Source organism: Kwoniella shivajii, chromosome 5 (assembly GCF_035658355.1).
Source record: "Kwoniella shivajii chromosome 5, complete sequence".
In the NCBI taxonomy this organism is placed as follows: domain Eukaryota; kingdom Fungi; phylum Basidiomycota; class Tremellomycetes; order Tremellales; family Cryptococcaceae; genus Kwoniella; species Kwoniella shivajii.
In genome coordinates, this window is record NC_085912.1 from 2,009,981 (window position 1) to 2,021,889 (window position 11,909).

Genomic DNA, 11,909 nt, shown 5'->3' on the forward strand with positions numbered 1-11,909 from the left:
GGCGATATGATTCCCATCTCGTCCCGTACTTAACCAATCAACACCGGACTGCCAGCCTCAATCATGATTTCCACCCAACCGCAAGCTTCATCGTCCTCGCCATCGTCTATTCTGGCCCACATCTCTTCGCAGATCATCTGTACAACTTCTATCTCGTAGCAACATTGAGGAACAAACGATTTCAGTTGCGCCCGCGCGGTGTTGCGTTTTGTAGGGTCAATTAGAGTTGAGCAAGCGATGATCAGAGGCTGAAGCGCTTCAGCGTGGCTGCGATTGCGTCGCAGCTCGTATGTACTCACCCAGTTGAGGTATTCGATCTTATCTCCCACAGACGCACATAAAGTCAAGATTCCAGCAGCCGCGTCCTGGACTCGCGGGTCTTCTCTTGGCAGTCCACGGAGTTTGCGGAATATTAAAATCTTTCCTGCCTGCCAAATTGCTAATGACCCACTCTGAGTACGTTGGTCTTTCCGCTCAAAGTTATCTGCAGTGATCAACTCATACCAGTCAGTCTCTATGCGATCAGCCGCTGGCGCATCGAAGTGTTGCCAAAGTTCTGATTTTGGCATCATGGCTAATAACGAGGAAAAGCGCGAGATGATGGAGCGAGATATACCGCAAGATGCTTCAAACGGTCTCAGCTACGATTTGCTAGTTAGTGACATGCCCCAACTGGGTCAGGGAACAGCGGAACATACGCTGGATTGTCTGCTCTCCGCCTCCTCCAGCTGGGTCCACCACGGTGGTATCTTCTCAGGGTCTCCATCTTCAACGAGCATGCTGTAGTTTTCGCCAGTGGAGAGAGAGGCTAAGCAGTGGGTAGTGAGTGACATGTAGAAGCCAAGACAGCGGGATTCAATATCACCTAATACACTGAGATTGACCAATGCCTCTGTCGCGCATTTCAAAGCTGGATTGACCGATGCACTTGCAAGAAAGAGCATGCTGAGACCACCAGCACTGTCGATAGATCTTTTAACCATTCTGAAAGGTTCCCTCCACCTCGCGTTGGCGGAAAGGAGCTGCTCATCAATTCAGAAAAGAGCTCTTTAAGGTGCTATCTGTACTCACGTCCGCAGTCAGAGTCAAAAAACAAGCCGACAAAAACGTTGGATGATGAATCTTGGCACAATTGCGGAGATTTTGGCGTAAGATCCGGATAGTCGTTGTTCGGTATTGTAAAGCCAAGGATCTTGTTTGATTACTGGCCGCGGTATCGCCGTCTCGTCCTCTCAAGCTAATATCAGATGCCTCAGGATACACGTTTTTTATCGCGAGAAGGTTTAGGCTGAACTTACTACGATAGGTGAACAGCACCCAGTGAAAGCATAGCGTACTTGAGTGCTTCGCTTCCAGACCCATCAGTCTCGTTTGCCATGAACAGCGGCGCGACTTCCTCTATCCACGGGTTCCGATCCTCAGAGACCACGATAATAGATAGGGAGTAGGTGACGCAATGGTGAAACTAAGGAGTGATCGATTTCAGTTGATGAATTAATGGCTCGGTAAAGAACCTCACGCATTGCAGATCATCACTTGATGGGAAGAAAGAACGAAGGAAGTCAGGAGGAGCGCAGGGCTGCAGGAAGAACGATCCCATACGGGTATTTCGACATACTGCCAACAACCTATCGACTGGTCCTAGAGCTTCCAGTGTCGCTTGCCATCCTAGTGAGGATGTATTTCTAATCACTCCGATGGGAGTTGCAGCCGCTGGACTAGTTGCGAAGTGTGTTGGTGGTATGGGCACAAGTGATGTATCATTATCGCTTGCTGGAACGAGCAGCACACGCTGCTCAAGAGTAGCTGACGCGATCTCTTCATGGGGACATGATGTGGCCCTTGGAATATGGAGAAGTTCCTCAATCTGGGAGGTCTGAGGTGTGTTGACTGTACGAGGGGTCGATGGTAAGCTGGGAGCAGGCTGTATGAATCGTAGTGATTGGATTTTCTGTTTTGCTGGATACGAACACTGTGGAAGAGGGATAAGCTAATGAAAATGACCGGAGTCAAGTTGAGCAAATAGTTTTGAGAGCTCACTTCTGCACAGTACTTCACACATCGAGCACATTCCGGCTTTCCTGATCAGGTCTTCAGCGAGAAGCATGTAAATCACGTCATTGTCGCAGAGCATAAATACTCACCTAGGTCGCACTTGATTCGTCGCTTTCTACACGTGAGACAACCGTTTCTGGTCCTGACAATGCGACGACGTGGTGCACCAGACGGACCTGCGTTGGAGTCTGTATCACGATGAGTAGGCGAAAGTGGTTCCATTTTGAGATGAGCATTGAGCTTAATGGGTAAGTAACAATGTAAGATGGTAGGTCTGGCTGTAATGAGAATTGCATGTTGTAAAGCGGCTTCGGCATCTTCCGTCACTCGCTTCAATGGCCAATCATAATGTGTGTCTAACTGCATCACTGTATCACCGTCCAGGCAACGCTAGATGCGAGATTCGAACCTGCCTTATGCATCACGGTCGCAATCGGTTGGAGACATCATTGCATATGAAAAAGATCAACACGAGTCGCTCTGCAGGCTATATATGTGCCAAAGTCTAACTTTCATGCGGCTTAGTAGGGAGGATGTGTTACCAGGCCGTCAATGATTGATAAAATCGCCTCTTCCTGCATGTTTATGAAAACAGATCAGGATTTCACCGCAGTTTGAACAATAGCTCCAACACTCACACTCGGAGCCACATATCGTCTCCTTGCCCATAGGAACCACAAAGCAGTCATCAAAACAGCAAAGCCTCCGACGAAAACCACGACTGAGCTGCGTCAGCGAACGTGCGCTGATTTGAGAATGGACTTACCATAGCTCATACTTGCTGCAGTCACAGGCTATAAGATCGAGGAAACAGTCAGTCGGTTGCAAAACCTGCGGAGTCAGTTACTCACCAAAGCGGGCGGAAAGCAGTAGATGACGGTGGACTGGGTAACGAAAAATACTGTGATGAGATTGCAGGGAATGCCCCATCGACCAAGGTTTGAGGTCCGATTAGGTGCTGATACATTCAGCTTTGTCCGCCCACCGAGCAGCATCAAGCCGGCTGGGATGGCTGACAAAGCGACATCAGCGATGTCTTAGTGGACTTGATCCATGACATGTATCACGTACCATACGACACCTCAAAGACAATGGTGGCAGCTCCGAGGAGCGAATTGAACGTCGAAGAGGAACCAAGTTGCACTAGGCCACATATCAAGGGGACAGCGGTACTGACTACCAGGCCATATATCGGCTCACCTCTGAGCGTTAGGGACCAGATCTTGGCGTAGGGAAGTACATTGTCTCTACCAAGGGACATTAAAACACGTGAAGCAGTGATAACTATACCGCGAACAGAGTTGGTGAATAAGACAGACGGTATGACCAAGAATATTGTTGTAGCTACTCTTGAGCCGGTAGCATCGAGGCAAACCTGTGCAAAAGGCAGACTTCAAAGGTCAGCCACCCTCTTGAGCTGACTGAACTTACATGTACGGAGTGGAAATGACATTGTCCAGGCTTGGGATACAAAAGAGGATGGCTAAAAGTACTGCCATGCCCGATCCAGCACTGACAATAATGGTCCAGATGACAGCACTAGGGCCTTGAGTTCGAGGATGCGGCATCTCTTCGGAGATGTGATAAATGAGGTCGAATCCAAGGTAGGCGAAAGCGGATTGCAGGACACCCAGAAGCCAAGCGATGACCATCGAGTTCCATCCTGTTGCATTGTTCAATCCACCAAACACAGATGACTAGAAACAGATTGGACTTAGTGTCTAAGCACAAAAGAGTGAAATTATACTTACCGCAGAAGCTTTGACGTCGGCAGTGGCAGGCAGAGTGACCACGATAGCACATGCACACAGCACTGACACCAACATAAGCCCTTGATCCAATAATCTGTTTCCGCTGTAACACACCGAGCAACTTAATACGGCCTCATGTATTGGATTAAAATACTCACCGTGTTCCCAGGCAGAGAGTCACGGAGGGACCGACGACCACGATGGCAGCAAATATTCCATATTGCCTAGCAGGTGTGAGGATAAAGTCGGGATGATTGACCAATATTGCTGACGAGAGAAGGAGGGCTACGAAACGAATCAATTGGGTGATCCCGTAAGATCAAGACGGAAAATTTCTCACTAGATAAGTATCCAGCTGTTGCGCCTCCAAGCCACAGCCCGATGATATTGAGTGTACCTGTAATCCAGCTGACAGGATTCTTCCATCTTGGAGGTGTGAGAAAAGCGGCCCAATGATACTGTCCAGCCGCTGAAGGGTATACGGAAAAGATTTCACAGCGGGATAAAACAGTTGCAAGATTACAGATAGAAGCGTAGGCGAACCCCCAAACCACTGCTCTGTGTTAGTCATGTTTTCCTGTGATGACCGGAAGGTATGAATTCAGCTTACAAACACTAGGTCCGCCTGAGACCAGACCCGAGCCGAGGCCGACAACGAGAACCACCCAGCTGTTTATGACGGAGAAGGCCAGGCCAAACGCTGTCAATGGGGAAGACGTGTTCTTCTCCAGACCTGGGTGTGTGACGATAGCATTATCACACTCCTGATGGGAGTCGAGTACGTAGATTGCAGTTTGACTACCATTAGCCTTGCCGGTGTCTGTCTGGCTTGTTTTCTGATCTTGAGGGGAAACAAGGCCGATATCTTGGGACTGTAGCTGGTGCATTTTGTGTTTCATAGGCGAGACTTACCCCATATCTGTGTGTTTACAATCTACGTCTGCTTATATGTCAATTATTGTCTGCCTTATTTCAGCACTACTTTGCAAACCTCTTATCTTGAAGTAACATCTAATCTGGGAGCGAGGAAAGCGACGATGGACCTACAAACCGTTTCCTTATCTCGCTTCGCTAGCCAATCAAAAAGAACTCAGCTCGTTAATTTGTCAGTGACTTGAAGTTGCACAGTGGAACACGTGCTTGCAGAATCAACCGTGAATCTCGCTCTCTCGGCCAACCAAAACACGCATCGGGAAACGCCGTCTATCTCGCTCCTTCAGCCAATCGCACCAGCATCCTTGCGGCTGGTTTCACGATTGGAAGCTGTAAGAATGGGTATAAAACCTGACGTAATTTTTGGTGTCTTTGGTGTTCCAGTACTTTTTCCCAACGCTCAACAACAAAAGATCAATATGACGGTCGTTGACTCAATTGTATTCAGCATCACCTCCAAGCTTGGTCTCGGTCAAGCAGCAGACGATGTGCCCCATCATCCTCTGGACCCTCTTAGCGCCGCCGAAATAGCCAAATCGGTGGAAGCGATTCAGAACAAACATGCCGGTCAACGATTATGGTTCAAATCCACTCAGCTTGTTGAACCTCCCAAGAGCGCTTTGGGCCCCTGGTTGGATGATCTAGCTGAAGGTACAGCTACTGAACGTCTACCCCGAATAGCTGAAACTTTACTTGGAAAACGGGACAAGGAAGGTGCAGAATGGTTTGGTGAGCAAAACTGCATTCTCGCAAGGACATCTGATGCTTACGAGTGTTTAGTTTACCGAACATTAATCCCAGTGGCTGGGGACGCGGAAGTAATTGTTGAAGAACCTGTTCCTGTAGGCCACCATGTGCCGCCAGACATGGGTGAGATGATAGCGGCGGAAGAAGCATTACTCAACCATCCGGAATTCAAGGCCGCAGTTGAGAAACTACAACTTCCCCTAAAGGCCAAGGTGGTAGCTGACGGATGGATCTATGGTGAGCCACCATACGACGGCTTGTTGACATTAGGCGAGTCGCTGATTTCTATCAGGCGCCGATGGAACGGAGCAAACTCCAAGATACATCGCATTCATGGTCTACCTCTCTTTCTCGGACGATCCAGATACATGTCATTACGCCGCTCCCCTTCCGATCATCCCAACTATTCATGCGGATACATTCGAGCTCGCCAAGCTCGAGTACTGTCCCATCTACGGTACAAGCGATAAAACTCTGCTGGACTACGAAGGGAGGTTCCCTTGGGAAGCTTACGTTCCTAATGAATACGACGCAGGGATCCGAGCCGCAGCGGGGCTTTCAACCAGGGATGACCTGAAGCCGTATAGAGTCATACAGCCAGAGGGAGCCAGTGTGAGTAGAAGTATCAATGGTATGTTCATCTGACTGATGTCGGTACAGTTCACGCTTAAAGGTCGAGTCATTCATTGGCAAAAGTGGTCCATGCACATCGGCTTCAACTATAGAGAGGGAGTGGTGCTCAGTGATATTCGATACGATGGTAGAAAGACATTCTATCGTCTAAGTGTCAGCGACATGACAGTCCCTTATGGAGATCCGAGAGTCAGTGCGAGCAGGCGCGATAATAGAATATAGCTGATTCTGATGTGACAGGCGCCTTTCCATCGTAAACAAGCTTTCGACTTGGGTGACGTCGGCGCTGGCCTCACCGCAAATGAGCTTGCATTGGGCTGTGACTGCCTGGGAGAGATTGCCGTGAGTCTTATACCAGTAGCAACGCTCTGCTAAAACTCATCTAGTATCTCAACTTTGACCACTTCACGAACACAGGCTCTCCCGTGACTCAAAGGGGTGTTGTCTGTATACACGAGCAAGACGATGGCATCGGGTGGAAACACACCAACTTCCGCACAAACAAACCGTCCGTCGTTCGATCGCGAATCTTGATCATCCAGACCGTGGTAAGTATGGTCTTCTTCAGCAAGTCGAGTAACATTGACCATGGTTGGTAGCTCACTGTTGCCAACTACGAGTACATCTTCGCATGGAAGTTCGATCAAGTCGCAGGTATCAGCCTTGAAGTAAGAGCTACGGGTATTTTGAGCACAGTTGCCATACTACCCGGTGAAACATCTCCTTACGGCAATGTTGTCTCTACAGGGTATGTTATCACTCCTCCGCCATGACATCCATGTATACGCTGACATTCGTGGCAGGGTCCTTGCTACCAACCATCAACACTTGTTTTCAATTCGTATCGACCCGTCTATCGATGGCCACAACAACACGATTGTCCAAGAAGACTCTGTACCCATGCCATTCGACAAAACAAACCCGCCCGCTGACAACCGATGGGGTGTGGGCTACACAGTCCAAAAGACGTCCATCACGAAGAGTGGATGGGCTGACGCCGCACCCGAAAAGAATAGGGTGTTCAAGATGTGTGTGGACTGTTTTCTTTGCTTTTGAAGTTGAAAGCTGAACAAATGGCATTTTAGAGTCAACCCAAATAAGATCAATGCTGTTTCAGGCAAACCCGTCAGCTACAAACTCGTTCCAGCGCCTTCTCAATTGATGCTTGCTCATCCAGACTCTGTCGCATACGCTGTAGGTATTTTGTGTGAAGATTTCCAACATTTGATAGAAGCTGATTCTCGTAGCGCGCCGAGTTTGGCGAACATCACCAATACGTCACTTCATACAAGGACGGTGAGCTTTACGCTGGAGGATTGTACACCAATCAGTCAAATGGAGGTGCCAACGGGATCCGGTCATGGATCGCCCGAGAGGACAATGTCGACAATACCGATCTTGTTCTATGGCATACTTTTGGTCTGACCCACAACCCAAGGGTCGAGGATTTCCCTGTTGTAAATTGACTTCGCATTGTTGAAAGTGCTGTTCACGCTAACGGATATCGTTTTAGATGCCTTGCGAGACTCACATGATCCATCTCAAACCAAATGACTTTTTTAATGCTTCCCCAGGCATGGATGTACCCGCGAGCACCCAGGCTTTCAATCAATCTCGTCTTCATGCCCCTGGTCAACACCTGCAGGGCAGTAACAAGGTTGAGGTAGCTGCGAAGGCTAATGGATTGAATAGGAAGAGTTGCTGTGCGTGACCTTGAATAGAGATTGTACTCGATGACTATTTTTACGACATTTGTCTACCGCGCTTCTTGTACCGCTGAAAATATACAGTTACCTTGCCACATGCATACTTCGCATGAGTCAAACATATTAAAGTGTATTATCTGGTCAAAGTGACCGCCCTCTGTAGCAAGCGTATTACCAAGTTTCAGCGTGCACCCTATTGCGAATTCGCTGGTTGTAGCTCTTACAACGGACATCGTCAATGAACCACCATGGATGATTTTCCGACGGAGATCTCGTGACTGAACAGACCGAGGGATGAGGTGCGGCGCCCTTCGGGATTACTTATTGTTGCACGCCTATATCATCACCTTGTGTAGCTTGAAAATGCCCGCTTTTGTTCAAATTGCTACCTCGCTTATAAATGATGAAAGGTTTTGAGTCTCGCTCGTTTAAAAACTTCGCGGAGACATAGAGCGACAAGTATGTTTGCCTAGAATTGGGGGAAACTTGTGGTTCTCAGTCCCATTAGCGAGATTTGGTCTTATGGAATACAAATGATAGAAAGGAAAAGAAGTGGAAAATTCGCAATGATCACTGGTTCCCCAGTGTCAAGTTCCGACCGAATGTCACGGGTTCTTCTCAACCAGGATTAATTAAAATGGCTCCAATACCATCAAGCGACAATAGTAGTATTCAAGACGGCAGAGACTCATATGCTTTAGCAGAACGGGCAGAGGCAGGGACACCGTCAGATGTGGAGGAAGTAGCTAAAGCGAGAGCGGATGGTCAAAAACTAGTTGACGCCGTGTGGGGAACTATCGAAGGCGATGGACCTGATTATCGATCGCTATCATGGTGAGTAAGAATATTTCCGATTCTCCATTACTATGTCGTTAATCGGAACACAGGATCAAGGCTACCGTTTTACAATTGAAGACCCAAGTCGGTCTGGGTATCCTCGGACTCGTAAGTGTATCAAGAGTACACAAGAGAGGCTCATCGCACATATGGCTGATCACGTATATAGCCCAATGCTTTCAACATCCTAGGTCTGATTCCTGGAATTATCGTTATTGTTACTATTGCTCTGATCGTCGGATGTAAGCTTATGCCCTGTAAGCTGGATTCGCATATGCTAACAATGGGTTGTAGGGTCTGACTATGTTGTGGGCGTCTTCAAGCTGAATCATCCTGAAGTCTACACCGTGGCAGAGTGAGCGTCAACATAGGGCGAAGGGATGGGCCTTTAGAGACTGATTGATCTGTCTTTAGTGTTGGCTACATGCTAGGCGGCTTTTGGGGACGAGAGATATTAGGATTTGCATTCTGGGTGAGCTGGACTAGCATTTCTAAAATTGCGATCTTCCCCGCAACACAGCTTTTACTGACACCATGCCAGTTACAGATAGTGGCCGTCACCGGTGCCAGTTTCCTTTCCATATCCGTTGCATTCAACACCATCACGGAACATGCTACCTGCACGGTCGTTTGGGCGATCGTGGCAATGGTCGTCATCGGTGTCCTCGCCTCCATTCAAACCATGTCTAGAATATCGTGGCTGGGATGGATGGGTCTTGCCAGTATAATGTCTTCAGTCATAACACTCATGGTATCGCTTGGACTTTCTGATCGACCCAGTATGGCACCTGCCGGAAATGATTGGACTGCCAATACTACATTAGCAGCAAGACCCTCATTCATCGATGCCATTAATGCTGTCTGCATCATAGTCTTCTCGTACGCCGGAACGCCTAATTATTTCAGCATCGTCGGAGAGATGCGAGAACCTGAAGACTTCACCAAGAGTGTGATCATAGGCCAAACACTGATGACGGCTGTATATTTGGTACGTAGTAAACCTAAACCGGACCTAGATTATCATGCTGAGATGTATTGCTATACAGATTGTGGCCTCTGTAGTATATCATTATGCCGGACAATATATCGCTTCTCCAGCCTTGGGAACTGCAGGTCACACCATCAAGAAGGTGAGCCTGTGGCGCCAGTTTCACTCGTCTCCACTCCTTTTGCTCATAGTTTGCCACGCCAGGTCTGTTATGGTCTAGCGCTGCCTGGTCTTGCCGCGGGTGGTTTGATTCTTGTTCATACCGCTGCTAAATACGGTAAGTTTTTCGATCGCAGCATAACATCTGCAGCTGACCGCTTGTCTAGTTTTTGTTCGTATACTGCGTAAATCGCATCACCTATCCAAGAACACCCCAACACATTATGGCGTCTGGTAGTAAGATACAATTTGCTCTTTCTTGTGATTCTCGCTGATATCGCACACAGTGGATGTATCACTATTACGTGCTTACTCGCATTCGTCATCGCAGAGTCCATCCCCTTTTTCAACGATCTTATTGGTTTGATCGGTGCATTACTGGGAACTCTCATATGCATGTAAGTGATTCAACATGATCAAAGGTTAACGGATTGATCGCAGCTGATGATATTCAGTCAAACCGAGACATATATGTGGGTATGGGATCATTGGCAATCACCGAGCCGAGGATCGCTGAAATGGAATCTTCTGATGATAATGAATGTCATGTTTCATTTCATTGGATGGTTCATCCTGGTCTCCGGTACTTATGCAGCAGTGGTAACTATCCGAAGCGATTTCCAGAATGGGTCTCTCTCACAGTAAGTTGAGATCTCTGCCTTGGTTTCCATATCTGAATGTAGGTGATAACTCGTTCACAATAGACCGTTCAGCTGCGCAGATAACAGTGGCGCAACATAAAGAACTCGGATGTATCATCAGATCGAATTCTAGTATCGGGCTCCAACGATCAATCTTGCTGGCTGATGTCCGGTTGTCTACCGATCGGGCAAGCCTTTGCGTCTCTAAGATCTGGCTTGATGGCGATAGTACACATTTCACGGACAGCATCAATGACAAGCTACATGTGCATGCATTGGTCTACTCAGCGAGGATCGACTCCGATTTAGATTGGAATAGACAAGAGGTCAAGTGCAGACTGCCTCGAGCAGGATCAAAGCATAGCACCCCGGACATCCGGATTGCATCCGGTTTTTTTAAGCCGGATACAGGGTCAAGTCCGAGAATACTCGTTTACACGTGGCATTCGGATACACGTCTTCCGCGGTCAAACATTTCATCGTTGTTTATACATGATATTTCACCTAATAACCGCACCCCGGGAACGATACATTCGTTACGAAAAATGTATTTAGTGGTTATTAAGTGTCAAACACCTGCCACTCAACTAATCGTTACAAATATACCACTATATGCCGAGTCAAACAGCGTATATGCTCAACAATCGTTCCGAAAAAAGGAATTAGGCACATTGTACAGCACAGTGAGGCAGCCTAAATGACCTTTATTACGAGTCACAGCCAATTAATCGTTCCACTATGAGAACAATCGTTCCCAACTATTGGAACAGCCCTGATTACGAAAAAAAAATCGGTTTTATGAAAAGTACTAAGGTCATTACAGTGAGAAACAGGTGGATATTAACCAGTGAGGAGGCTCGTCACCAGCAGAAAGGAGAGTACAGTGAGGTATACCAGAGGAGCCTCGTCACTGGTAGAAGGGACGATTACTGGAACTAAACGAGGGGTCATATTCATACCGATCACCACCCCCTAGATCACCAACATACCATAGGATGGTCCTAGGTATGAAGGGAGGAGGTCAGCTGGTCAAGTGTTAGGGTGTTGAGATTTTACGTAGTGATATTCGGCGTATGAGTATGACATTGTTATAAATGTTATAGGGAGGTTCCCTCTTGGGGTTTTGCCCTTCCCGGTTGAATTTCACCAATCCGAAAGATCCTACAGATAGCTGCTGAAGATACAAGAAAACCCCAGGAAAAACATCTGGGAAAGGTTGGATATTGCCCAAGTTATTCAACTTTCAATCCAAGAGGTCAAGATCTCAACTGATCAAAAATAAGTTTAAGTTCTTTTAGGGGTTAGGGGTTAGGGGTTAGGGGTTAGGGGTTAGGGGTTAGGGGTTAGGGGTTAGGGGTTAGGGGTTAGGGGTTAGGGGTTAGGGGTTAGGGGTTAGGGGGTTAGGGGTTAGGGGTTAGGGGGTTAGGGGGTTAGGGTTAGGGGGTTAGGGGGTTAGGGG

General features: G+C 47.8%; 4 protein-coding genes across 4 annotated transcripts; 2 read left to right on the top strand and 2 right to left on the bottom strand.

The window, feature by feature from the left end:
* Positions 1–29: 29 nt before the first annotated feature.
* IL334_004497 (uncharacterized protein) lies at positions 30–2,421 on the bottom strand (the record flags this gene model as incomplete). Its single annotated transcript, XM_062936214.1, has 9 exons — positions 30–248; positions 300–641; positions 699–808; positions 866–1,022; positions 1,072–1,237; positions 1,299–1,465; positions 1,520–1,972; positions 2,041–2,081; positions 2,145–2,421. The coding sequence occupies 9 exons, from the start codon at positions 2,419–2,421 to the stop codon at positions 30–32; spliced, it is 1,932 nt and encodes a 643-aa protein (XP_062792265.1).
* Positions 2,422–2,576: 155 nt separating this feature from the next.
* IL334_004498 (uncharacterized protein) lies at positions 2,577–4,693 on the bottom strand (the record flags this gene model as incomplete). The annotated part of the gene is made up of 10 exons (XM_062936215.1): positions 2,577–2,630; positions 2,694–2,776; positions 2,822–2,849; positions 2,907–3,067; positions 3,127–3,446; positions 3,493–3,752; positions 3,807–3,909; positions 3,965–4,091; positions 4,147–4,359; positions 4,417–4,693. 10 exons carry the CDS (start codon positions 4,691–4,693, stop codon positions 2,577–2,579), a joined length of 1,626 nt encoding a protein of 541 aa, XP_062792266.1.
* Positions 4,694–5,158: 465 nt separating this feature from the next.
* IL334_004499 (uncharacterized protein) lies at positions 5,159–7,830 on the top strand (the record flags this gene model as incomplete). The annotated part of the gene is made up of 11 exons (XM_062936216.1): positions 5,159–5,468; positions 5,520–5,723; positions 5,779–6,098; positions 6,147–6,308; positions 6,360–6,461; positions 6,506–6,667; positions 6,719–6,867; positions 6,923–7,147; positions 7,205–7,313; positions 7,367–7,576; positions 7,633–7,830. 11 exons carry the CDS (start codon positions 5,159–5,161, stop codon positions 7,828–7,830), a joined length of 2,151 nt encoding a protein of 716 aa, XP_062792267.1.
* A 632-nt stretch (positions 7,831–8,462) lies between these two features.
* IL334_004500 (uncharacterized protein) lies at positions 8,463–10,550 on the top strand (the record flags this gene model as incomplete). The annotated part of the gene is made up of 12 exons (XM_062936217.1): positions 8,463–8,659; positions 8,713–8,770; positions 8,832–8,904; positions 8,957–9,017; positions 9,077–9,134; positions 9,204–9,650; positions 9,709–9,792; positions 9,855–9,927; positions 9,977–10,046; positions 10,097–10,207; positions 10,265–10,450; positions 10,514–10,550. The coding sequence occupies 12 exons, from the start codon at positions 8,463–8,465 to the stop codon at positions 10,548–10,550; spliced, it is 1,455 nt and encodes a 484-aa protein (XP_062792268.1).
* Positions 10,551–11,909: the final 1,359 nt, after the last annotated feature.